The sequence below is a fragment of the Nicotiana sylvestris genome, chromosome 4 (genome assembly GCF_000393655.2).
Source record: "Nicotiana sylvestris chromosome 4, ASM39365v2, whole genome shotgun sequence".
NCBI classification, from domain to species: Eukaryota; Viridiplantae; Streptophyta; class Magnoliopsida; order Solanales; family Solanaceae; genus Nicotiana; species Nicotiana sylvestris.
Window position 1 is genome coordinate 115,991,384 of NC_091060.1, and position 27,602 is coordinate 116,018,985.

The window sequence follows — 27,602 nt, forward strand, 5'->3', positions numbered from 1 at the left end:
ATGTACTTATTTATGTGCCTTACATACTCAGTACATTATTCGTACTGACGTCCCTTTTGCCTGGGGACGCTGCGTTTCATGCTCCCAGGTCCCGATAGACAGGTCGAGAGCCCTCCATGTAGGCTATCAGCTCACCGGAAGATGTTGGTGCGCTCCATTTGCTTCGGAGTTGCTTGTTTGGTTAGTATGAGTTAGACATATAATGTTTGGTATGGCGGGAATCTATCTCAACCTTTATGATATTTATGTATTCTTAGAGGCTTGTAGACATATGTCATGTACGTGAAATATTGTACGGCCTTGTCGGCCTATGTTTTGAGTTTATAAATGATTATGTTGGCCTATTAGGCATGTATGTCACGTGTATATGATGATGTAATAAGAAAGATACGTTACATTGGTATTCGGTTGAGTAAGGTACCGGGTGCCCGTCGTGGCCCATCGGTTTGGGTCGTGACAACTAGTGCATCGTTGTGGGGCTGCACGATCCCTTTTGCATCCTCGTCATTGAAAGACAAGGTTCTTTCTGGTATGTAATCACGAGTCTATTTTTCCCCTGTGTTGGATACTCTGGTGTGCTTTAACATCAGCCCTTGAGGGACATCGACCCCACGGATGATCATGTTAATGATGTGTTGAGGTTCTTCATATTCGGTATATTTATTAGAATCCCTATTCCTGAAATGGTTCTTGGATCGATCGCTAAGGAGTTCTCGAAGGTGCCCATTGTTGAATAGCAGGGCTACGTCCTCTCTCAATTGTCGACAATCCTCTATTTTGTGGCCGTGAGTGCCATGATATTTGCGCATCTAATTAGGATCCATTTGGGTGGGATCAGATTATAAAGGTCGAGGCTATTAGGTGTCCTTGATACGTCTGATAGCTGATACAACAACGACAACAATAATGTTAAAGTTATATTCTGATAACCTCGGTGCTTCCTAGGCCCGATAGGTTGTCGAAACCATTTTTGTTCAAGAGTCCTCGGTTGCTCTAACCACGATCACTTCTCCTTTCATTTTGCCTAAAATTCCGCCCAGACCTACTACTTCTTCGATTTTTATTCTAAGGCTGATATCAATCCTTGTTTAACCTCGGTTCATGATCGATATCTCTCTTGACTCCGTCGATGGTTCTAACGGGATAAATAGACCCCGAAGGGGCCCCAATTTGGTCATCTTTGACTCTGATTTTTGATTGATACCGATTGTGCACGTCGTCCAAAGTAACAGCCAGATATTCTATCAGATTTTATTTCAACTGTTATGAAGCCACCGAGCTCCGAATATTAAGTCCCTGGGTGAAAGCTTGAACGGCTCAATCATCAACGACCGGTGGCAGATCAATCTGTTCTATTTGAAGTCGAGACACTAACTCTCTGAGCATCTAATTATCATTCTATTTTACTTTCAAAAGGCCCGACTTCCTGGTCTCGACCTTGATAGCCCGGCATATGCTTTCATAAAAGAATCTGCAAGCATACCAAATGAGTTAATAGAATTAGGAGGTAAGTTGTGGTACCATATCATAGCTCCTTTTGATAGGGTTTCTCTGAACTACTTCAACAAGACAGACTCGATCTCATCATCCTCCAGGTCGTTCCCTTTGATGCCACATGTGTAGGAGGTAACATGCTCATTTGGGTCGGTCGTTCCGTTGTACTTAGAATCTCGGGCATGCAGGACTTCTTAGGAATCGGCTTTGGAGCCGCACTCAAAGAAAAATGTGTTTTGCACAAACTTCTTAGAATCCATGCCCTTCAATATCGGTGGTGCTCCTAGGATTTGATCAACCCTGGAATTGTAGGTTTTCACCTTTTTGTCGTTTGCTTCAATTTTCTTCTTCCCCAATTCTATCCGTTTCATTAGTTCTTCAAGTATATTCATAATCTCGGGGTTGGTCCCTGATTCATATTCATTGATGACCTCTCTGCGATCGGTTCATCCCCGCGGGTGACTTTCCGGGACATCGGGTTCAATTTTGCTTGGTGCACGGGTTTGGTTTTATAACTGAGCTATCGCCGCCTGTTGAGCCTATAATATTTCGAAGAACATCCGTAAATTGATCAGGTCTGCTCCATTGTTTTGTGTATTTTGAGCTCCCGATTGGGATCTACCACGGGAGCTATTCTCGGGATCGTTAGCTAGATTTGTGTCGATAGTCTCATGAGCGTTAGCATCAAACGGGTCCGCGACTGGAATCCCGGCGGGATCAACGGGCGGTAACTCGTCACAGGGCGCTATGTTGTTATTTTCACCATGATGACTGAACTCATTGTCAACATGTAGGGGTGCTGATTGAGAGTTTGACATTTTTGAGTTTTAACCTGAAATTAGAGACACTTCAAAGAACAAGTGTAATGTAGTGTGTGTTATGGAGATTTGTATCAAATAACCACTATTATCCTTAGCCCCACGGTGAGTGCCAAACTATTTACCCTCAAAATCGGAAAACAATTAAATTTGTAAGTGATTTTAAGGATATATAGAGTATCTTGACACAAAGCAATAATTTAAGTTGCAATTGAACTAAATAATGATAAAGTAAAGTCGAACCACATGAATGAGATAATTTCAGTCTTGGAAAGTCAGCCACCCTTGAACTGGATGCCTTTCGATTAATATCAAGATACAATAGAATAAGAGCTTAAAGAGAGAAATAATAATATATTACTTTGGAATGCGTGTTACAATGTGTTAAACAAATTATCAGACCCTCTTTATATAGCGAGGGAGCCCTACTTTAGGTACAATTCTATAAAAGGTAAAAATCTCTTGGTTTGCTGCTTGCCGGTTTCTTATTGATACGTGCCGAGATTCCCGCCGTAATATCCGACCTGTCACGGATATTTTGGTCTTCTGTTGGTTATGCTAACAATGTTTCTTCGAGCTTGTTCGGGGTTAGGGTCGATTCCGGGATCACGGACTCAATGTTCTTGAAGACAGGTATTCTGACCCCAGGTTCTAGTCCGATTGGACTTGGGGTCGATCTTTAGTCCTTCATGTTCCGAGTCTGATCTACCATGTCGTAAATGAGCCCGATTTCTACCGTATACAGTCTGCAAGTACATGGAGTCGAGAGTGAACTCTATAGCAACTAGCTTAATATCAATGTGTTTAAGTAAAATAAAGTGGTACCTATGTTTTTATTTTACCCAATCCAAGGTTGAATTGGAGTATCTAACCATGCTAATTACTATGAAACATACTTATGAGTTATGACAGTGGTAAGTTGTGCATTCAACCAAACTCAATGTTTTCGGCACAAAGTTTAAGAATATATGTGAAAAATCAATAAATAAAATCTCAACAAATGTTGAATCTACCCGTAATTTCAAAAGTATATGTGTTTTGTGCTAAAAATCTTTGAATGTTGAAGTGATCGCATTCAAATCTTGAATCCATTTCAGGTTATAGGATAAATCACGCAGTGGCATCCATATCTGCGCACATACATACTACAATATAGGAGTAGATAGCTTCAGGAACTTCCATTGTATATATTTAAATGGTTGGATTATGAAGCTGAACCATTACTTGCCTCAGTAAGGGTTGAATTTCCTCTGCTGGCCGCTAATTTGTAGTTTGTATACTGAAACTCCCGTTGCAGTACTATCAAATAAGATGCTAAATGTGAAATAATTTCCTATTTGCAGCAAAAATCAGATATTACAAGAAATTACATCTTTCAAAATATAAAGCCAAAACAAATTACTTAGCAGATCTTTATTTTTGTAACACAAAAAAGAATAACATAACCTCAAAATACTTGTTTATTAAACAACCTGTCTTGTTTCATAATACACCAATGCACCGTATAATTTTTAATATAGACCACAAGTTATTTACCCGATCTATAAGTTGCAAAACAAACCTTAGAAGAAAATAATTAAAGGATTTAACTAATGTTCACTGACAGTGTGAAGAGTTTTTACACTATGAGTGTAATTGAACTAGTTGTAAGTGCCTTATTCAACAACGTCACGAAGCTTATGGAATTTTTTATGATCAAGATCTCGGAAATCTTTGGTGGATTGAGACCTTTGGACGCGACTCAATCTGTTCATCGCATCCTTCTTGCTGTTGTTAGCTCTGCTTCTTCTAGCATTTGGCAAAGGAGGTCTATTGTTGATGTTCCTAGTGGCATTGGGATCAGATTCAGTACTTCTTGGAGAACTCTGTGGAGTCTCGATTTCTTTCTCAGTTGGCTTTGAAGTGCTTGAGGATGTGCTTGTTGTAGTAGTAGTAGTGCTTCCTGGCTCTAGTAAGGTAAAGACCGTTGTAACTCTACTCTTTTTTGGCTCCTGAAACATGTACAATTCTTTACTTTTTAATGATCGATCTCCACATACACAGAATATTAAACGACCATAATTGTCTTTAAAGTCTTCACTAGATATTCTTTAGTGCTAGCTGTATTGGAGCATAAATTGAGAAATGTACCTTGTAAGAGCCAGCATTATCTGGTTTTGTTTCTTCCGCTTCTATTATTTTCTTTTTGCGTTCCTTTTGTGATTGAGAGCGTTGTTGAATCTTGTGCCTGTAGGGAAGGAAAATGGAATAACGAGACCTTGAATTTCAGATCAGTTTAACATAGATTTAAGCTTGACATTAGATGACTCAGACAATGTAATGAGCTTATGGTACCACAACACAGGACATGAAACTGTTTGGTGAAAAAATCACTGTTATTTTGTTAGTGTAGTGTTATAGATAGGGCTTATATTATTTTTGCTTCAATTTGTATAGTTTTTCTTGTTCTCAAGAAACAACGTGGATCAAGACTAAGCTTAGTGTTGTTCGTGAAGAAAATGGACTATGGACCTAACTCAGACGCAAAAGCTAAGTTTTGAGGTACGGATTGTCAAGGACCATATGAAGAGATTACAAATCACAACCCTCAACTACTGCCTGATTCTAATAACACAGAATTCTGACATTTCAAGATGACGATTTGGACGTATAAATTAGCTCAGTTACCTTCTCCTCTCAAGCATTAACACTGTCTCAGGATCCTCCTTATGCACTACAGGCAGCTCCGAGAGTTCACATGCCAAGGGGCTCGTACGAAAGAACTGCTTTGAAACATTTTAAAGAATCAAGAGACGATAAAACTTCATTTAACAAACAGTTCTCATCAAACTTACAGTTAGCATGACATTGAATTTTGTATGTCATTTAACATTTACCTCATCTTGGAGAGCTGAACTTGCAGAACCACGATTTGCAGGATCTAACGCAAGAAGAACGTTTAGAAGCCTCCACGAAGATACAGGAAAGTGCCTGAAAGCTTCCTTCTTATTTGACCTATAGGTATATGGTGGTCTGAAGGTAGTTGAAAGTTTTGTTTTCCTCCAGTAATCCTCAGTAGGTGTACCACAAAGCTTGAATATCTTGTGCAGCTGCTCCACCTAAAGCATTTTTCAACCATTATAGTAGTATCATTTAGGATATGTTTAATCAAATGACAATTTGATGAGTAACATTGGAAATTTTATCAAAGTTAGGGTAGTACCTCGGTGCGACCAGGTAGAATAGGTCTGCCTGCAAACATTTCAGCCATGAGGCAGCCAGCACTCCAAAGATCGATACCTATTCCATAATCTGTAGCACCTAGTAGTAGTTCCGGAGCTCTGTACCAAAGTGTGACAACTCGACTAGTAAGAGAACGCTTTTTTTCAGGATTGAAGTAGTTTGCAAGTCCAAAATCTGCAATTTTTAGCATCCCATTTTTGTCAATCAACAAATTAGATCCTTTAATGTCTCGGTGCAAAATACCCCTCTCGTGGCAATGCTGCAGCCCTTCAAGCATCTGCTGCATGTAACATTTTATCTGCATAAAGACAAATGCTTTCAAAATCATCAATTGCAATGGCAAACATCAAATTTTGAAAAGAATGGATTGAAAATGTACTGACCTGTGCTTCACTAAGTCTCATATCAGGCCGAGATATTATGCTAGTAAGATCAGACTGCATGTATTCGAAAACTATATAAAGACTATATTGCATTCTGGAGGTAGCCAGTCCTTCAAGCTTTATGATATTAGGATGGTCTAATTTCTGCAAGATCATAATCTCTCGAGCCATGAACTTTATACTCTCCGGTTCTGATGTATCAAAACGAACTTTCTTTAAGGCAACAATCTTCCCTGTATCCCTATCTCGCGCTCTATACACATTGCTATATGTCCCTGAACCTACCTAAAATATCAAAATCTTGCATCAATTTCATTTTCACTACTCAGCTTTGTTCTTTACCATTGCATCCAAAACATTCTCAAAAAAAAAAAAAGATAGCACAAACTCAATCTAATTTAAGCCTGATGTTTCTTTATTACACAAGAATATTTATTGGAAATGTCCCGTGTCAAAGGAAGGGACGGAGCAAAGAAGCAGAAGGCTAGTGTTAAATATAACTTTAAGAGCTTAAGTTATGTGCAATAACAGTGTAAGTTTTCTTGCATTATCAATGCAACTAAACAGGTTATAGCATGTTATTTACTCTATTTTTAAGGTTGTCATACAGAGAGTTACCTGTTGTCATTGGTCAACTTAACGTGACAATGCACATAACATAAAAATTAAAATGGATAAGAAGGAAGAGACAAACCTTGTCAATTTTGTCATAAGAATCAGCACTTTTTGGGACTAAACCAGCCAAAGCTTCTCTTGGAATATTATCAACCAACCATTTTGGCCATCCATCTATTAACTCTTCTTCATGAATTGCTGTCTTTGTACTTTTCCTAGTCGTCGCCAAATTCCTTTCATGGATAATATCTCTATAAGCATGATCATAACTCAATCTCCTAGCATTATTCTTCTCTCTTTGCTCATGAGGCCTCTGTCCAGTGGACCTTCTTGGTCTAACATGTTGATCATCTCTAGCAACATATCCACTCTCCAACTTCAACTTCTCTAATCCCCGAGGGGGCGAATGCATTGAAGGTTTTGCTTGAGCACACCCCATAAGCTGCAATATATTTCCAAGTTTCTCAAATTGTTGTAACTATATATCTCATCTTGGGAGCTAAATTATTGTGAATTAGTCAAGAGAGGGTGATTAATTATTGATCAAAGCCAACAAATTAAACAGAAAACATATGGAGAACAGAGAAGAAACACACTGCATGCAGGCTGAGTTAAAACTATGAGAAAATCTTGAGAAATAGAGGAAAGTTGATGAAAGTGACAAGAAAGCCGGCAGGCCGGCCATTTTCCCAATAACGTTAATGTGTCTTCATGTTGTTGTTGTGTACTCCATTATATGGCATATTAATTTAGCTTATTCGAATAAAATGAGTTAGTCACGTGTTAATTAGGTTATCAATGTCATTTGTTTTGTATGTGAGTTTAAGTCATAAAAATATTTTACTCTATCAGGCTTTTATGATAAGCAACGTATCATGTTTTTCAGGTTATCATTCGGTACTAGTTATACGAAAAAAGGCTTATAGTTTAGTGTTATATGCAATTAGTTTCTATCGGCTAACTAATTTTGTATTTTGCTCATTCTCCGATCCCCATATAATGAAGTTAAGACTAAGAAGAAAATCAGTACTAATTGTAAAGTGTAATGCGTAACCACCTTGAATAAAAATATTTTGTACGTGCATAAAACTTAAAGAGTATTCATATGTATATATTGCTTTCCTTTTTACTTTTCTCCCCTTGACACTTTCAAGTAATAAGAACTTATATTATACTACTAAGTTTCATAACACTGCAAAAAGCTTTTCATTACATCTTTTTTCAAGTAGAAAAACAACATTTTGATAAGGAAAGGTAAGATTTAGCGTGGCTTGTGTGTCGTTTTCCTTTTTGTGTTAGTGCTAAGAGGCAGAATTAGTCTTAGTAAATCATGATAAATAGCTGTGGCAAATGGTTGCTAGTGATTTGAGTTACTGATTAGCAGCTACTGCCAAAAAATTGTTTTCTTGAACAAGAAAAATTCTACTATATTACGTACGTAACTACGTACTAAAGAACATGTTAATATCAGCATACTGCCATAGAGACCGGTTTTGATATAACAAAAAAACTCCTCCAAATTATTTTTCCAATTTAAAAAAAAAATGGAAAACATTAAATGGTTGACTTTCCGCGAATTCTTTTATTTATTTGTAAACTTTGATTCCGGAAAAAGTTTTGACAGTTCTTTAGAAACCTTTTATAAGTCTTATCAATTTTTTTGGTTTTTAAATAGGGTTGAAGCACTTGTCGAACTTAATGTGGAGAACAGAAAGAAATTTCTTAAAGATAACGACCATCCAGATACGTTAATTAATTTCTTTGGGAAAATTCTTAGAAAAAATATTTTTGTTCGCAACAAATTTTTCGTAGTACAAAAAAAAAACTGCAACAAAAATGATATTAAAAAAAAAAAAAAGATTTTATTGATAAATATTTGTGAGTGCAATTCTTTGTATCCCTTGATTCTCCTCTATGAAATTCTCAGTGTTTCGAGGGCTTGAGAAGCATCTTTCTCGAATGTAGGACGATGTAGACCTCCTTGCGATGTATTTAATCGCCAAGAAAGTTGAGTAGCACTTTGTTGATTCAGGTTGATCTCCGGGAAAAACTTCGTTGATCACTCCTTTGTTGAAGAACTATGCACTTGATGATTGATCTCTTTGTTTGTGGATGCCTTCACCAATTGCGGAATGATCTTCTCCAACTCCCTGAGAGTTATGTAACCTCTCTATTTATAGTTGTAGAGGATGGGCAGTCTAGCTACAAATGAACTCTCTTACTTGGTTCTAATTGGCCCATGGCATTTTAGCCACTTGGCGACCTGTGATTGGTTCTTGCTTTTTGACTTGGATTGCCATATCATTTAACACGTGGCATCATCTTTTTAACTTGCAGTTTGACTAGATATGTCATGTCACTTGACACATGGTATGAGTCTGTGCCTTAAGATGAAATGGACATTGGGCTTGAAATAATACAATGGACTAATTTAACTTGTAAAGCCCGGATTAGTTATTTAATCCAATTAAATTTTATCCAAATTTTGTGTGGATTAGCCCCAATAAATTTTAGAGGTTTTGGCATGGTATAACAACATACTCATATAATTGGCAGAAAATAGCCCTAGTTATAAATATTGGCATTCAAATAGCCAATAAATGTATATCACAATAATAATATGTATATCACAATTGTAACTCATGTATATCTCTATGTATATCAGTGATATCTTCTGTATATTATGTGTATCTACGTATATCCATGAAAATTTGTGTTATATATATGATATACACGGGCGCACATAAAATAAATTGTGTTGTATACACGATATACAAAGTAATATACACAGACGCCCTTAAAACATGTGTTTGATATACATTGATGTACACGATACACAATGTGATATACACATGTCGTAGTTAGATTTTTATGACCTTATGGCATGTCATACTCTTATTGGAAAAAATTGTATCTCAACCTAGGAGTATCCAAACTGCAATCCGCTTGGTTCTATAGAATCAATACTTGCACCAAAGTGACATATCCAAAACTTAGGGCAAAATTCTATCAGGACAAGTCGAAATGAACTTTCGAAGGCTGCACAAGTTTGTCATTTCGAATTCACAGCACTGCATGATGTCATTGGAAAGTATATATCTCAAACTAGGTACATCCAAATCGCGAGCCGTCTGCGCCATTGGAAATAAGACTCAGAGATAAAAAAAATTCTCAAGATATCATAGAAGGTTCGTAGCAGATTGTCCACAACAACTTTTTGAACTTTACCCATCTATCCGCGAAATTTCTCTTCAGCTTTGCGCGCTTTGGTGGAAAAATTCATATCTCGAGCTACATGTGTCAGAATTGCGAGCCACCTATATTATTGGAAAGAAACTACAATTTATTCAATACTTGAAGATATCATGGAAGAAATCCTTTCGGATTACCTGCAACAGTAGTTTGAAATTGCTCCTAAATGTCTGTCACACTTGCTTTTCGGACTTGTGCATTCTTTCCGAAACGTTCCTACCCTGAGCTACAAGGGTCTGGATCATAAATGAGTTATTTCATTAAAAACTAAACATTCATAGCTTTAACATATCCAAATTTCAGGGTAAAACACTCTCTAGGTAGTCCGGTACGATTTTTCAAAGCTGCTCCACATGTCTGCCCAGCTAACTTTTCAGCTCCATGCACCTTGTCGAAAAATTTATAACTTGAGCTAGGACTGTTAGAAATACAATCCGTCTGCACCGTTGGAAAGAAAACTCATATATATGCAACACATAAAAATTTTATCACAGAAATCTTCTCGGGATAGAAACAAAAAAATATTGAATGTCGAACTGACCGCATGAAACTTTCAAGTTTGATGCTTTTGGCCAAAAAATCTGTATCTTGAACTAGGAGCGTCGAAATCACCAACAGTTTAATCCTAAGAAATTAGGACATCAAGAACTATAATCTTGTTGAATATGAAGCTCCTTTCATTCTTAGTTAGCCTAACAAATATTTTTGAAGTTAATTCTACAGCCTTGTATTGGATTCAGCTATCATCACGAATCTTATCTCCTTGTTTATTTCTTTTGCAGACTTGCGAAGGAGATCAAAAGGTCTCGGTGTCATACTAAGAAGGTATACAAGATTTAGATATTTTAATGTTTTGAGCAACCAACAACGATCAAACCCTCCCTACATAACACGAACTTGTTGGAGAGAGACATGTGGAAGTACTCATTTCCCAAAAGTCGTGTATACTCGAAGTTTTGATATCCAGGACACTTGCACAAGGTGATCACTAGTGATGGAACTTTTGAGAGCGAGGTACATGCTCATGTATGAGAACTTAAACAGAATAAGTTGGCCATTGCACCCACGACTCAACAACAAGACGCATAGTTAAGGGATTATGGAAGCTGTTAAATGTCATGGGCACGCCATCAAGGATGATCCATCATATGGAGAAGTCACGAACAAGTAGGCAACCATGCTTATATTTCGATCGTTTACATGACTTTAGATTCCTTGTATAGGATTATGTCTCATTCTGCTTTTAACATTGATGTACATAACTCTTTCTATATTGAAGCAATAAAATATCTTTTATGCTTTGGCACCATTTTGTCTTCTTTTCCTCAATTACATATGCCTTAACATTCGAAAGAATTAATATGATAATCTCATGATGCCAAACCCTTTTTGTATAACTCAATGGACTAAACTTAGAATAAAACTCTAAGCTGCCTACGTACCTCGGTAAAGAGGATCAAGTTATAACATAGTTTAGAGGGATAATTGATTTTTGATTTTTTTGTCTTGACTTTTGTCTAGGCTACCTCTTTCGAGGTTTTCAACCTAGTAGATTCGTTTTTTTGGTTGTACACAGTTTAGACTCCTGCGGGCTAGGAGTGTAGCAACGTGTAGTTTAGGCTCATGCATCAAAGCATCATGTGTTGCAGTTTGGGATTGTACGTCGAGGAGCGTAGGTGACTTTCATGGGAAGTACTGCTTCAGCGATTTTCAATTGATCGGACCAACTCTAAGACAATCCTTATCGACAATTCTGTATGCGCCACTTGAATAGGCTTCTTTCACAACATATGGCCTATCCCATTTTGAGGTAAACTTGTCGCCTATTCCTTTGTTGAGGATTATGGGTCGTCGAACAACTAGGAATAAGTCTCCCATTTGGAATGATCGTGACCGCACTTTCTTGTTGAAGGCTCTAGCTAGCCGAGCTTGATAGCACTCCAATTTGGTTGCTCTTCCAATCTTTTCTCATCCAATTCCTCTAACTCTGGTAGGCGAAGTTGAGCATTCTCTTCGGATATGAGTCCTTCTTGGACTGTGATCCGCAATGATGGAATTTGTTGCTCCAACGGAAGGACTGCTTCTACGCCATACACCAAAGAGTAAGGAGTTGCTAGTGTAGCACTTCTGAAGGTTGTCCGGTATGCCCACAAAGTTTCACCAATTTTCTCATGTCAGTCTCTCTTGTTCTTTGCAACAATTTTTTTCAAAAGGTTACACAAACATCTTGTTAAAAGCTTCAGCAAGGCCATTGGTGGATGCATTATACATTGAAGACATATATTGCTTAAAACCAAATTTCTCGCATAGACTCCTCACGAGCTTGTTGTCAAATGGCATTCCATTATCAACGATTATGTATCTTGGTATGCCGTACCTAAAAATTATGTTTGACTTGATAAAATCGGCAACCGTTTCCTTTTTTACTTCCTTGAGTGGAATAGCTTAAGCCCATCTAGAGAAGTAGTTTGTGGCAACCAATATGTACGTCTGTACCTTTGATGACTTTGGAAGCGGTCCAATAACTTCAAGTCCCTATGCATCAAAAGGACATGACGCTACAGTTGGATGAAGAGGCTCCAGAGGTTGGTGGATATAGTTTGGTGTGGAATTGACACACTTGACATCTTTTGGCATGTTTAATGCAATCCTTCACCATTGTTGGCTAGTAGTAGCCCATCCTCTTGATGCGAAAATGGAGCTTGGACCAGATTGGTATGCTCCACATGAGCCATAATGTGCTTCCTCCATTGCTTGAAGGGCTTCTTCTTTGTCAAGACATCACAATAATAGTCCTTCAAAAGAGTGGCGGAACAATGTCCCCTTATAAAAGGTGAATCGTGGTACTCTTTATTTGATGTTTGTTCTTGGTCGCGGATCCTCAGGTAACTTTCCATGTTCAAGGTACTCTATCACTGATTGCCTCCAATCTTGTTCTTCGATCACTCAAACAGATGTATGATGACTTTCATTGATTTGAAGATCAAGAAGTCTAGGAATAACCTATCGATGACACACATATACCTTTGTTGACTCATTCTCTCCCAGTGCCATCGTCGTGGCCAAGTTAGCCAAAGCCTCACCCTTGCAATATTTTTCTCTTGGGACGTGGTTTAAGAACACTTGGTCAATCTTTCAAGTAAAGCAGAAGCATATTGATGGTATGGCAAAAGATCTTCTTTCTTTACCTCGTAATTCCCTAATAGTTGGTTGATGATCATCTTAGAGTCGCGGTAGATCTCCAATTATAGAATCTTCATATCCAATGTCGTTTTGAGACCGACGATCAAAGCTTGGTACTCTGCGGCATTGTGAGAATGGCAAGACTTGTCTTTCTGGAGAGATCAACACAAGACCTGCCTCCGCACCTTTACGACGTGCAAACCCGTCAAAGAACATTGTCCATGGTTGCAGTTCTTTAATGAACAAAGCATCTTCATTGGGAAACTCATCAGAAAGTTCCCATTTTGCCCGAAAAAAGAAGGCGATCAACTAGAAAATTGGCTAGTGCATGTCCTTTCACAGCCTTTTAAGGTGTGTATGTGATCTCATATTGGTTAATCCATATGAACCATCTTGCAAAGCGTACAGAAAGAATGGGTCGAGTCATTAAGAACTTCACAGGATCCGCTCGAGAGATGAGTTTGATGGTGTATGCTTCAAAATAATGCCTTAGCTTCTTTATCGCATACAGTAACGCTAAGCAAATTTTCTCAACAGGTGTATAGCTCAAGTCAGCTCCTATCAGAGTTTGACTTAGGTAGTATAAGGCTTGTTCCGTTCCTTCCTCATTCTCTTGAGCAAGTAGTGCTCCAAGTGAACGTTCTTGTGCCGCGATGTAGAGTATCGATGGCTTCAGAAGAATTGGCGCCCCTAACACAAGTAGATTCAGCAAGTACCTTTTGATGCTTTCAAAAGATTTTTGACTTAACTGAACCCAATGAAATGGGATATCCTTCCTTAATAGATGATTGAAGGGTTGACACCGTCCTGCCAGATTAGAGATAAACCTCTGGATGAATGCTAAGTTTCCTTGGAGACTTCGAAGCTCCCTCAAGTTCTTTGGCTCGGGCATTTTTTGAATGCCGTGAATCATTGTGGGATCAACTTTAATTCCACGATTATGCAGAATGAAGCCAAGAAACTTTCCTGAGTAACTCCAAATGCACACTTGAGTAGATTCATCTTCAACTCAAATTTTCTTAACCTTTCAAAAACAATTCGAAGGTCTTCAAGGTGGTAACATATACTCTTCGTCTTCACTACCAAGTCATAGACGTAGCATTCAACCCTCTTATGAAGCATGTCATCAAAGATGTTTTGCATCACACGTTGGTAGGTGGCACTAGCATTTTTCGGACCAAAGGGCATCACTTTGTAGTAGTATATCCCTTTTGGAGTTCGAAAAGCAGTACACTTTTCATCTTTTGGAGACATTCTGATTTGATTATATCCAGAGGACCTATCCATGAATGACATAGATTCATGCCATGTTATAGCATCAACCATGAGTTTAATGATTGGTAGTGGAAAGTCATCTTTCAGACATGCCTTGTTTAGGTTTCGAAAGTCAACACAAACACGTATTTGACCATTCTTCTTCTTGAAAAGTAAAATATTTGATATCCACGATGGGTACTTCACCTCTCGAATAAGCTTGTTGACTTCGACTTCAATTTGAGGTACTAGCTCGGGTCAAAACATGCATTGTGACTGCTTCATAGGGCGTACTCCACTTTTAATCACCAAATGATGAACGACTACCTTAGGACCAAGACCATCCATTTCTTAATATGACAAAGCAAAGACCTCTTTATACTCGTCCAATAACTTGGAGTATTACCCTTCCCCTTGAGGCGTAAGAAGCACACTAATGAAGGTGGGCGTGGATCTTCCGTAGTGCCTAAATTGTGTTCCTTAAGTTTATCCACAGTCGATTGTATGCCATCTTCTAGTTGAGGGAGCCTCGTGTACTTCATCATCAACTTCAAGGCATGGGATATCTTCTACAGTTATGTGATAGGATGTTTCCACAAAGTCTGACTTTTCTGTTTGACTTCCTTAGATAGTCGGCATGGCTTGGCTTTTTTCTCTTTCTCTACTTCTTTACGAGGCTGGAAACTGTAAACAATGGTTCTCCTTTGCACCTTAAGCAGGACCATCTGTGGATATTGACAAAATAGATTTCCTCTTCATACGTGATGGGAAAGCACTACAGATTTCTTTGTCAGTAACAACTTCAAAATGACATCGCTCCTCATGGCCTTGCTCCTTATGTTTTGATAGTGTCTTTCTAGATGGTGACTTACTTGTGGTTCCAAGGAGACAAAATATGGAGGTCTTTGAGTTAGTAAAAACTTCATTTAGATGTTTGGAAGATACAGGTTCACCCTTGTGACTTAGCCTTTCAAATACCGAGACCCTAGGGGTTGAGCCTCCAATACAATCAAACACTGAAGCCCGTTGTTTTATTTTCTAGCCCTTAACTTTGTCTATCTCCTCTATCGAGGTGTGTTTTGATGAAGCTATTTCTTTGCTTCTCTTAGATGAAATTCGAAGAGGCTCTGCCAAACTGAATTCCAACCCAAACTTTGGAGTGGCGATGTAGTGCCCTTGCTTTCTCAACTTCATTTGGGACTCATTGATCATATGTATCTTTTCACCAGTGACTTCGTCTTTGAGTTCTCTTAGTCTTGATGGATTGGAGAAGTCGTAACCAAACTTTTTAAGTAGTATGAAGGCCTTAGGATCAAATTGCCCTTTTATTTTATCAGCTTGAATATTTCCTTTAGCAGACTCACAAGTCACATATGGGATTTGTGCAATTGGGACGGTCATATGCTTCTTCAAATCTTGGATAGCTATGTGACTCATTTGCTTATTTGGAGTACATTCATGTAACAAAGGTTGTCCTTTCTTTCGGTGCTCACGTGGAACATAGCGAGAAACTAGATGCTCCTTATCAATCTTTATTTGTATGTCACCTTGAGATGATGATAGCTTAATGGACTTCTTCAGTTCTCTTCTTAGATAGCTTGGCAGCAGTCCATTGAGCCTCATTTTCTTCTTCTGAATTGACACCAGCTCGTTGACTTATGATGGTTTCTCCACTTTTGGTTCACAAGAATCTAGGTAGAATTTTATGTCTGCAAAGTATGACTTCATCTCAGTGAAAGGCTTGATGTCTGCATCAATTTTGACTGTCTCTCCATCTCTTATGTACTTCAAACATTGATGCAAAGTAGATGATACCACCCCATTCTCATAAATCCAAGGACGCTCAAGCAATAAGTTGTATGATGTTTTAGCATCTATGACGTGAATCAGGATGTTTGACTTCATCTCATCAATGGATAATCCTACGCGGATCATACCTATGGCTCATTGTCCTCATTGGTTGAAACCTTGGATTGTTAGGTTACTTTTGGATAGCTCATCGATAGAGATCCCAAGTATTTGTAGCACCATATTTGGCATGATATTGACAAGCGAACCATCATCAACAAGTATGCGATTGAGATGTTATTCCCGAATGGACCCCATAACGAACAAAGGTATGTTATGTGGCTTAGACCCCAGCAGCAAGTCATCATCTGTGAAGGAAACTGTTGCACAACATATGACAATTTTTTCATTATCATGATGTTCTTGTGTTTTCATTAGAGCAAGCTCATCGTTGCTTTCCTTTGTTTCGTTAGTACTAGAAACAATATGAGTTGCACCAACGTGACCTCTATGAAGGAATTTTCTAGGAAAGAATTCATGCAATGTGATGGGCTTTTGGAATTTTGACGATAAGGCATCGCTAATCTTCTTGCTAATAGAAGATTCGATAATTCTTGGTGGTTGTAGCTTATCGCTTACTTTTGCTCTTGGCTTAGGAAGTGGTAGCCTTAAAACTTCTTGATGTCTTCGTTTCTTATGAGTGACTAGAGTCCAACCCTCATCGCCTTTGTCTTTGGACTGAGTGCCCAGCTGTTGTCACGACCCTAAACCCAGACCTGATCATGATAGTGCCTCTCGTGAAGACAAGGCCAGCCGAAACACTCCCAATTCATTTTAAGCAATTAAAATAATATAAATTAAGTCTTTAACATAATAATAATAATAATCCCAAAAGAAGGTGAAACAGTACAATTGCGGAATAAACATAGCCCGACATCGGGGTGTCACCAGTCATGAGCATATACTATCTGAATAAAGATAGGAAAAGTCTACATAGTTTATTACAGAACTAAAACAGAGTAAATAAGATAGGGGAGAAGCACTGGGCTGCGGACGCCGAGCAGCTACCTAGTGAATCTTCGAATCCGCCTGAGCTAGAAGAAGTCAACACTCGCTAGCGGGACCCGAAGCGCCTGAATCTGCACACAGGGTGCAGGGAGTAAAGTGAGTACTCCAACTTAGTGAATAATAATTATAAATGAAGACTGAGCGATAAGAAATCACGTAAAAGAACATCAACATGCGATTTAGAAGCAATATAAAACCAGTAAAAGCAATGAAACAGTAAAAACATGTAAAAACACTTAGTTCAGAAGAAGCTTCTTTAAAACACATTTTTAACAGTTAAACAATTAAATGAAGAGCGGCTAGAACACGTAAACACATAAAAACTACCCCTCAGACACAACGTCAACAGAATCCGCCCCTCGGGAAATATCATGGAACAACACCAGCCCCTCGGCTATATCTTGGATCATAATGTGGTACCCGTACTCACTGGGGGTGTACAGACTCTGGGAGGGGCCCCTTACGGCCCAAATGCAATATCAAGCAATCTCGTAGCATAATCAATAGGCTTTCGGCCTCATATCAACAAGCCACCTCGTGGCGTACACTCTCAGACCCTCGGCCTCATAATCATAAATCAATGAATCCTCACAACACAGGCCCTCGGCCTTACTCAGTGAGATTCTCATAAGCCACTCGGGCAATAGTAAAACATGATGCTCAGCCCAAGTTATCATTTAAAATATCATTTAATGTGTTAAAACAGAGTAAACATGGCTGAGTTATGAAAACAGTAGAATATAGAAGGACCGAGAACAAGTATAAAGTCAAAACAGTGAGGAAATATCAGTAAAAAATTCCCCTAAGGGTCCAAATAGTTGGCACAAGTCCCAAATATGGCATTCAGCCCAAAACATGATAATTGCAAACAACTTTCAATCAAATACGCGGTAAAATAGTCATTCGGGATGGACTAAATCACAATCCCCAATGGTTCACGACCACACGCTCGTCATCTAGCGTGTGCGTCACCTTAATATAGCACACCGATGTGAAATTGGGGTTTCATACCCTCAGGACAGCATTTAAAATTATTACTCACCTAAATCCGGTCCAAACTCTAGCCCGCGACGCCTTTGCCCCTTGAATCGGCCTCCACTCGCGTCGAATCTATCCAAAATCAGAATCACGATGTCAAAATATGGTAAGGGAACGAAGCCCATGCGAAAATAATTGAGTTATCGCATAAATCCCAAAATTAACCAAAACCCGACCCCCCAGGCCCACGTCTCGAAATTTGATAAAATTTACAATAATAGATTTGTTATCTCCCCATGAGTTAATACATATCAAAAGTCCCAAAATCCGAATACAAATGGCCCCTCAAATCCTCAAGTCTAGGTCTTCAATACCAAGCCTTAGTTTCCCCAATTTTAGCCCTTAAATTTCCATAATTAGAGCTCTAATCCGTGAAATAATACCATAGGAACGAGTTTTAGGTTCAACAATCTTACCTACAAGCGATATCCCTTGAATCCCTCTTCAAAATCTCCCTAAAAGCTCCAAAATCGACTTAGAAATGGTGGAATGACCCAAACATTTGCGAAGGAAATAATTTATACCTTCTAGCCCAGGCATTTCGCACCTGCAATCTAGATACCACTTTTGTAGTCCAAGACGCCGCATCTGCGGTCCTCACTTAAGTGGCCAAAATCCGCATCTGCGATGCATAATCCGCACATGCGCCATCGCAGGTGCAGTTCCTCAACTGCTTCTACGGTTCCTGCCCTCCTAGGCCCTTTCCGCTTCTGCGACTACAAACTCACTTCTGCGAGACCGCACCTGTGGTCCCCTAGCCGCAGGTGCAGTTATGACAGCAATGTAACATCTTCAGCTGCCAAAACCAACTTCTAAACTTTTCGCCAACCATCTGAAATCACCCCGAGGCCCTCTGAACCTTAACCAAAAGCACCAACAAGTCCTATACCACCATCCAAACTTGTATCAATCTTCAAAACACCTCAAACAACATCGAATCAACCAAAACACATCTGATTCAAGCCTAAGTTTCCAAAATCTTCCGAATTCTGCTTTTGATCAAAAAGTCTACCAAACCACATCTGAATGACCTAAACTTTTGCATACACATCCCAAATGACACAACGGAACTACTGCAACTCCCGGAATTCTATTCCAACCCATATATCAAAATCTCACCTATCAACCGAAAAATGCCAAAATTCTAATTCGCCAATTCAAGCCTAAATCTACTCTGGACCTCCAAAACACATTCCGATCGCGCTACTAAGTCCCAAATCATATCTCAAAGCTATCCGAACCATCGGAACTCACATTCAAGCCCTTTAACACATAAGTCAACATCCAGTTGACTTTTCCAACTTAAGCTTCCTCAAAAGAGACTAAGTGTCTCAAACCTTACCAAAACCTCTCGGAACCCAAACCATCCAACCCGGTAACACAAAATATAGCTGAACAAGGAAATAAGAAGCATAAATGGGGGAAACTGAGTGGTAACTCATGAGATGACTGGCTGGGTCGTCACATCCTCCACTTCTTAAACAAACGTTCGTCCTCAAACGAGTCAAGAAACATACTTGAAGCCTCAAATAGGTGAGGATATCTGCTCTGCATCTCCCGCTTGGTCTCCCAGGTAACCTCCTCCACGATCCGACCTCTCCACTGCACTTTCACTGAAGCTATATCCTTAGACCTCAACTTTCGAACCGAACGCTCCAAAATAGATGTTGGCTCCACATCATAAGTCAAATCACCATCTAACTAAATCGTGCTAAAATCCAGAACATGAGACGAATCCCCAAAATACTTCCGTAGCATAGAAACATGAAATACCGGATGCACACTCGACAAGTTGGGTGGCAAAGCAAGCTCAAATTCCACCTCCCCAATCCTTCAAAGCACTTCAAAAAGCCCAATGAACCGAGGACTCAATTTAACCTTCTTCCCAAATCTCATAACACCCTTATGGGTGAAACCTTCAACAGAACCTTCTCACCAACCTTGTAGGACACATCCCGAACCTTCCTGTCAGCATAACTCTTTTGTCTCAACTGCGCTGTACGAAGCCTCTCTTGAATTACCTTCACATTTTCTAAAGCATCCTGCACCAAGTCTGTCCCCAATAGCCTAGCCTCACCTAGCTCAAACCAACCAACTGGAGATCTACACCGCCTCCCATACAAAGCCTCATATGGAGCCATCTAAATACTCGACTGGTAGCTATTGTTATAAGCAAACTCTGCAAGCAGTAGAAACTGATCCCGTAACCCTCCAAAATCAATGACACAAGCATGCAACATGTCCTCCAATATCTGAATAGTGCGCTCAGACTGCTCGTCCATCTGAGGGTGAAAAGTTGTGCTCAACTCAACCTGAGTACCCAACTCTGGCTGGATAGACCTCCAAAACTGCGAAGTAAACTGAGTGCCCCTATCTGAAATGATGAAAATTGGGACATCATGCAAACAAACAATCTCTCGGATATAGATCTTTGTCAACCACTCTAAAAAATAGGTAGTACACACAGGAATGAAGTGCGCAGACTTGGTCAGCCGATCCACAATCACCCAAATAGCATCGAACTTCTTCAAAGTCCATGGGAGCCCAACTACAAAGTCCATGGTGATCCGCTCCCACTTCCACTATGGAATATCCATCTGCTGAAGCAAGTCGCCCGGTCTCTGATTCTCGTATTTCACCTGCTAACAATTGAGACACCGAGCTACAAATCCCACAATGTCTTTCTTTATTCTTCTCCACCAATAATGTTGTCTCAGATCCTGATACATCTTCGCGGCACCCGGATGAATGGAATACCGCGAGCTATGGGCCTCATCTAGAATCAACTCCCGAAGCCCAATTACATTAGGGACACATATCCGACCATGCATCCTCAATACCCCATCATCACTAATAGTCACATATCTGGCATCATCGTGCTGAACTCTATCCTTAAGGAAAAGCAAATGAGGATCATCATACTGGCGCTCCCTGATGCGATCATATAAGAAAGACCGAGAAATCACACAAGCCAATACTCGACTGGGCTCCGAAATATCTAACCTCACGAACCGATTGGCCAAGGCCTGAACATCAACTGCAAGAGGTCTCTCTCCAACTGGAATATATGCCAAACTCCCCATACTCACTGCCTTTGGCTCAAAGCATCGGCCACCACATTGGCCTTCCCCGGATGGTACAATATAGTGATATCATAATATTTTAGCAACTCCAACCATCTCCGCTGCCTCAAATTGAGATCTTTCTACTTGAACAAGTGTTGGAGGCTACGATGATCAGTAAACACCTCGCAAAACACACCATACAAATAATGCCTCAAAATCTTCAACGCATGAACTATGCCAGCCAACTCCAAATCATGAACGGGGTAGTTCTTCTCATGGGGCTTTAACTAGTGAGAAGTATAAGCAATAACTCAACCCTCCTGCATCAATAAACACCCAATACCAACTCTCGAAGCATCACAATACATGGTATATGAACCTGAAGATGATGGCAAAACTAACACTGGAGTTGTGGTCAAGGCTGTCTTGAGCTTCTGAAAGCTCTCCTCACACTCATTCGACCATACAAATGAAGCACCCTTCTGAGTCAACTTGGTCAAGGGCGATGCGATAGATGAGAATCCCTGAACAAACCGGCGGTAATAACCCGCCAAACCAAGAAATCTGCGAATCTCTGTGGCTGAGGACGGTCTGGGCCAACTCTGATGCACCTCTATCTTCTTCGGATCAACCTGAATACCCTCGCTAGACACCACGTGCCGCAAGAAAGCCACTGAACTGAGCCAAAACTCACTCTTGGAGAACTTTGCATAAAGCTTCTCCTCCCTCAATCTCAACAACACAACTCTGAAATGCTCTACGTGCTCCTCCTGACTACGCGAGTATACCAGAATATCATCATTGAAGACTATGATGAACGAGTCAAGATAGGGCCGGAACACGTTGTTCATCAAATGCATAACACTGTTGTGGCATTGGTCAACCCAAAAGACATTACCAAGAACTCATAATGACCATATCGGGTCCTGAAAGTCGTCTTAAGAATATTCGAATCCCTAATCTTCAATGGGTGATAACCTGAACGGAGATCAATCTTGGAGAACACTCTCACTCCTTAAAGCTGATCGAATAAATCATAAATGCAAGGCAAAGGATACTTGTTCTTAATTGTTACTTTGTTCAATTGCCTATAATCAATGCATATCCTTATAGTGCCATCCTTCTTCTTCACAAGTAGAACCGGTGCACCCCAAGGTGACACACTAGGCCGAATGAACCCCTTATCAAAGAGTTCCTGAAGCTGCTCCTTTAACTCATTCAACTCCGCTGGTGCCATACGATACGGCGGAATAGAAATATGATGAGTAACCGACACCAGGTCAATAACAAAATCAATATCCATGTTCGGTGGCATGCCCGACAGGTCTGCAAGAAACACATCGGGAAACTCCCTCACAACTAGAACAGAATCAATACTGGGAGTCTCTGCACCGACATCCCTCACAAAGGCTAGATACGAAAGACAACCCTTCCCATCCATACGATGTGCCTTCAAGAATGAGATTACCCTACTGGGAACATAATCAATCAAACCTCGCCACTCAATCCATGGCACACCCGGTATATCCAATGTCACTGTCTTAGCATGACAATCCAGAATAGCACGACACATAGATAGCCAATCCATGCCCAAAATAACATCGAAGTCTACCATACATAATAGCAACAGATCCACTCGGGTCTTCAGACCCCTAATAGTCACTACACACGACCACGGTCTACTACAATAGTATCGCCCACCAGAGTAGATACATGAACAGGTGAAACAAGAGACTCACGGGGCGTATCCAAATAACGAGCAAAGTATGATGACACATAAGAAAAGGTGGAACCGGGATCAAATAATACAGAAGCATCTCTATAGTAGACTAAGACAATACCTGTAATAACAATATCGGAAACAATAGCATCGGGTCTAGCTGGAAGTATATATAAATGGGCCTGACCGCCACCTGATCGACTTCCCCCTCTAGGGCGACCCCTAACTGACTGACTTTCACCCCTAGCAGGCTAGATGGGTGGTGGTGAAGTAATTGGCGCTGAAGCTGATGGCTAACTCCTCTGCTAAGATAAACCCGTAAGACAGCGAGGACACTGCCTCTACATATGACCCATCTCTCTACACTCATAGCAACTCCTAGGCGCTGGAGATGGGGACTGAAGGGAACCCCTAGAACCAGAATGACTAGCAGATGCACCTGGCATAGACGAGCCATGAACTGATGGAGCACGGGACAAACTCTGAGCTGGAAGGGCACTAAGTGATGACTGGCCCTGATGAAAAATATGAGAACCATGACTCGATGATGCCCCACAGTAACCTGGATGAGCTAGCTGAGCATGCCTGAATGGATGGCCTCTGCCGTGTTGAAACTGACTCCTCAAAAAAGCACCACCATAACTACCAGCTCCTCGAGGACTCTTGGCCTCCCTCTCATCTTGCTCCTGGCGACGAACTAACTAAATCTCACGAGCAATGTCAACAACCTCCTCAAAAGTAGCACCAGACACACTCTCCCTGGTCATGAGAATACAAAGTTGATAAGTGAGGCCATCCACAAACCTCCTAATCCTATCTATGTCTGTCGGAACCAACCAAATAGCATGACGAGATAACTCGGACAACCTCATCTCATAATGCATCACAGTTATCTCTCCTTGACGCAACCACTCAAACTGCCTGCGCAGCTCCTCTCTGCGAGACTACGACACATACTTCTCTAGAAAGAGAACGGAGAACTATTGCCAGGTAAGGGGTGGTGCACCAATAGGCCTACGCCTCTCATAAGCCTCCCACCAAGTGAAGGCAGCTCCAGAAAACTGAAAAGTAGTGAAAGTGACCCCACTAGTCTCCAGAATACCAATTGTGCGAAGAATCCTCTGACACTTCTCCAAGAAACCATGGGCATCCTCGCCCTCTACACCACTAAAATTTGAAGGCTGAAGTCTACCAAACCTCTCCAACCTGCGTTCTTCATCCTCTGGCATGGAAGGAGCTACATTGTCCTGAGCAGCTGCAACCGGCTGGGCTGGTTGTGCCCCCAGTGTTTGATGTCCCTGCACGACCTGCTCAGGTGTGCGAGAGGCGGGAGTCTGAGTGCCTCCCCCGACCTAAGAAGTAGCTGCGGTTGTAGTAACTGAAACCGCTTGAGCTAGGCTAGTGCATACTGATAGAATCTGATCCAAGGCCTCCTGAAGACCTGGAATCACAATGGGCACAACTGGTGCCTGAGCTGGTGCTGTTGGAGCGTCCACAACTGGGACTTGATCCTGAACTGGGGCGACTGGTGGATCTGTAGGTGCTGCCCTACCTGCTGTGCGGGCCACACCCCTACCCCTACCGCAACCTCGACCGTATCCTCGGCCTCTAATGGCCACAGCTGGTGGTACTGGTGGTCATCCATCCTGACCGGTAGCGCGTGTCCTCACCATCTGTGAGAGATTAGAATAACAGAAGTTTAATACTCGGATCAACAGATTCGCACGATAAGAATTTCAAGAATATGAAGTTTTTTCCTAAAGAATCTACAGCCTCTCGAGGATAAATACAGACGACTCCATACCGATCCGCGAGACTCTACTAAACCTTCTCATGGCTCGTGAGACCTATGTAACCTAGTCTCTGATACCAATTTGTCACGACCCTAAACACAGACCCGGTCATGATGGCACCTTTCTTGAAGACAAGCCCAGCCGACACACTCCTAATTCATTTTAAGCAATTAAAATAATACAAATTAAGTCTTTAACATAATAATAATCCCAAAAGAAGGTGAAACAGTACAATTGTGGAATAGACATAGCTCGACATCGGGGTATCACTAGTCAGGAGTATCTACTATCTGAATAAAGACAAGAAAAGTCTACATAGTCTATTACAGAACTAAAACAGAGTAAATAAGATAGGGGAGAAGCACTGGGCTGCGGACGCCGAGTAACTACCTAGTGAATCTCCGAATCTGCCTAAGCTGGAAGAAGTCAACACTCGTTAGAGGGACCCGAAGCGCCTGAATCTGCACACAGGGTGCAGGGATTAAAGTGAGTACTCCAACTCAGTGAGTAATAATAATAAATGAAGATTGAGCAATGAGAAATCACGTAAAAGCACATCAACATGCGATTTAGAAGCAATATAAAACCAGTAAAAGCAATGAAATAATGAAAACATGTAAAAACACTTAGTTCAGAAGAAGCTTCTTTAAAATACCTTTTTAACAGTTAAACAATTAAATGAAGAGCAGCTAGAACAGGTAAACACATAAAATCCGCCCCTCAGGCACAATGTCAACAGAATTCACCCCTCAAGCAATATCATGGAACATAAACAGCCCCGCGGGCTATATCTCGAATCACAATGGGTACCCGCGCTCACTGGGGGTGTACAGACTCCGGGAGGGGCCCCTTATGGCCCAAGCGCAATATCAATCCATCTCATGGCATAATCAATAGGCTCACAACCTCATATTAACAAGCCAACTCGAGGCGTACACTCTCAGGACCTCGGCCTCATAATCATAAATCAGTGAATCCTCACAACATAGGCCCTCGGCCTTACTCAGTCAGAATCTCATAAGCCACTCGGGCAACAGTAAAATATGATGCTCAACCCAAATTATCATTTAAAATATCATATAATGGGTTAAAATAGAATAAACATGGATGAGTTATGAAAACAGTAGAGTATAGCAGGACTGAGTACAAGTATAAAGTCAAAACAGTGAGGAAATATCAGTAAAAAAATCCCCTAAGGGTCCAAATAGTTGGCACAAGGCCCAAATATGGCATTCAGACAAAAACATGATGATCGCAAACAACTTTCAATCAAATAAGCGGTGAAACAGTCATTCGAGATGGACTAAGTCACAATCTCCAATGGTGCACGACCCCACGCTCGTCATCTAGTTTTTGCGTCACCTTAATATAGCACAACGATGTGAAATCAGGGGTTTCATACCCTCAGGACAATATTTAAAATCATTACTCACCTCAAACCGGTCCAAACTCTAGCCCGCGATACCTTTTCCCCTTGAATCAGCCTCCACTCCCATCAAATATATCCAAAATCAGAATCACGACATCAAAATATGCTAAGGAAACGAAGCCCGGGCGAAAATAATCGAGTTATAGCATAACCCGAAATTAACCAAAACCCGACCCCTGGGCTCATGTCTCAGAATTTGATAAAATTTACATCAATAGATTCCTTATCTCCCCACGAGTTCATACATATCTAAAGTCCCAAAATCCGACCACAAATGGCCACTCAAATCCTCAAGTCAAGATCTTCAATACCAAGCCCTAGTTTCCCCAATTTTAACCCTTAAATTTCCATAATTACAGCTCTAACCGTGAAATAATACCATAGGAACGAGTTTTAGGTTCAACAATCTTACCTCCAGATGATATCCCTTGAATCCCTCTTCAAAATCTCCCCAAAAGCTCCAAAACCCACTTAGAAATGGTGGAATAACCCAAAAATTCACGAAGGAAATAATTTATACCTTCTGGCCCAAGCATTTAGCACCTGCAGTCCAGATACCGCTTCTGCAGTCCACTTCTGCAGTCCAAGATGCCGCATCTACGGTCCTTACTTAAGTGGCCAAAATCCGCATCTGCGATGCATAATCTACACCTGCGCCATCGCAGGTGCAGTTCCTCAACCGCTTCTGCGAATCCTGGCCTCCTAGGCCCTTTCTGCTTCTGCGACTACAAACTCGCTTCTGCGAGATCGCACCTGCGGTCCCTAGTCGCAGGTGCGGTTATAATAGCAATGGAACATCTTCAGCTGCCAAAACCAACTTCCAAACTTTTTGCCAACCATCCAAAATCACCCCGAGGCCTTCAGGACCTTAACCAAAAGCACCAACAAGTCCTATACCACCATCCAAACTTGTACCAATCTTCAAAACACCTCAAACAACATCGAATCAACCAAAACACATTAGATTCAAGCCTACGTTTCCAAAATCTTCCAAATTCCGCTTTTGATAAAAAATCTACCAAACCACGTCCGAATGACCTAAAGTTTTGCACACACATCCCAAATGACACAACGGAACTACCGCAACTTCCGGAAGTCCATTCCGACCCCTATATCAAAATCTCACCTATCAACAGGAAAACGCCAAAAGTCCAATTCGCCAATTCAAGCCTAAATCTACTCTGGACCTCCAAAACACATTTTGATCACGCTCCTAAGTCCCAAATCATCTCCCAAAGCTATCCGAATCATCGGACAAGCCTTTAACACATAAGTTAATATCCGGTTGACTTTTCCAACTTAAGCTTCCTCAAAAGAGACTAAGTGTCTCAAACCTTACCAAAACCTCTTCAAACCCGAATCAACCAACCCTGTAACACAAAATACAGTTGAACAAGGTTATAAGAAGCAGAAATGGGGGAAATGGAGCGGTAACTCATGAGACTACTGGCCGGGTCATCACAGTTGTAGTGAACCTTCA

At 40.7% G+C, this 27,602-nt stretch overlaps 2 protein-coding genes across 2 annotated transcripts; both read right to left on the reverse strand.

The window, feature by feature from the left end:
- Positions 1-3,967: 3,967 nt before the first annotated feature.
- Positions 3,968-6,971, reverse strand: LOC104245572 (probable serine/threonine-protein kinase At1g54610). Its single transcript, XM_009801191.1, has 7 exons — positions 6,612-6,971; positions 5,918-6,202; positions 5,515-5,832; positions 5,189-5,410; positions 4,980-5,074; positions 4,443-4,539; positions 3,968-4,303 (listed from the first exon to the last, which is right to left on the reverse strand). The coding sequence occupies exons 1-7, from the start codon at positions 6,969-6,971 to the stop codon at positions 3,968-3,970; spliced, it is 1,713 nt and encodes a 570-aa protein (XP_009799493.1).
- Positions 6,972-11,703: 4,732 nt separating this feature from the next.
- LOC104245571 (uncharacterized) lies at positions 11,704-12,124 on the reverse strand. Its single transcript, XM_009801190.2, has 2 exons — positions 12,009-12,124; positions 11,704-11,911 (listed from the first exon to the last, which is right to left on the reverse strand). Exons 1-2 carry the CDS (start codon positions 12,122-12,124, stop codon positions 11,704-11,706), a joined length of 324 nt encoding a protein of 107 aa, XP_009799492.2.
- Between the last annotated feature and the right edge of the window lie 15,478 nt (positions 12,125-27,602).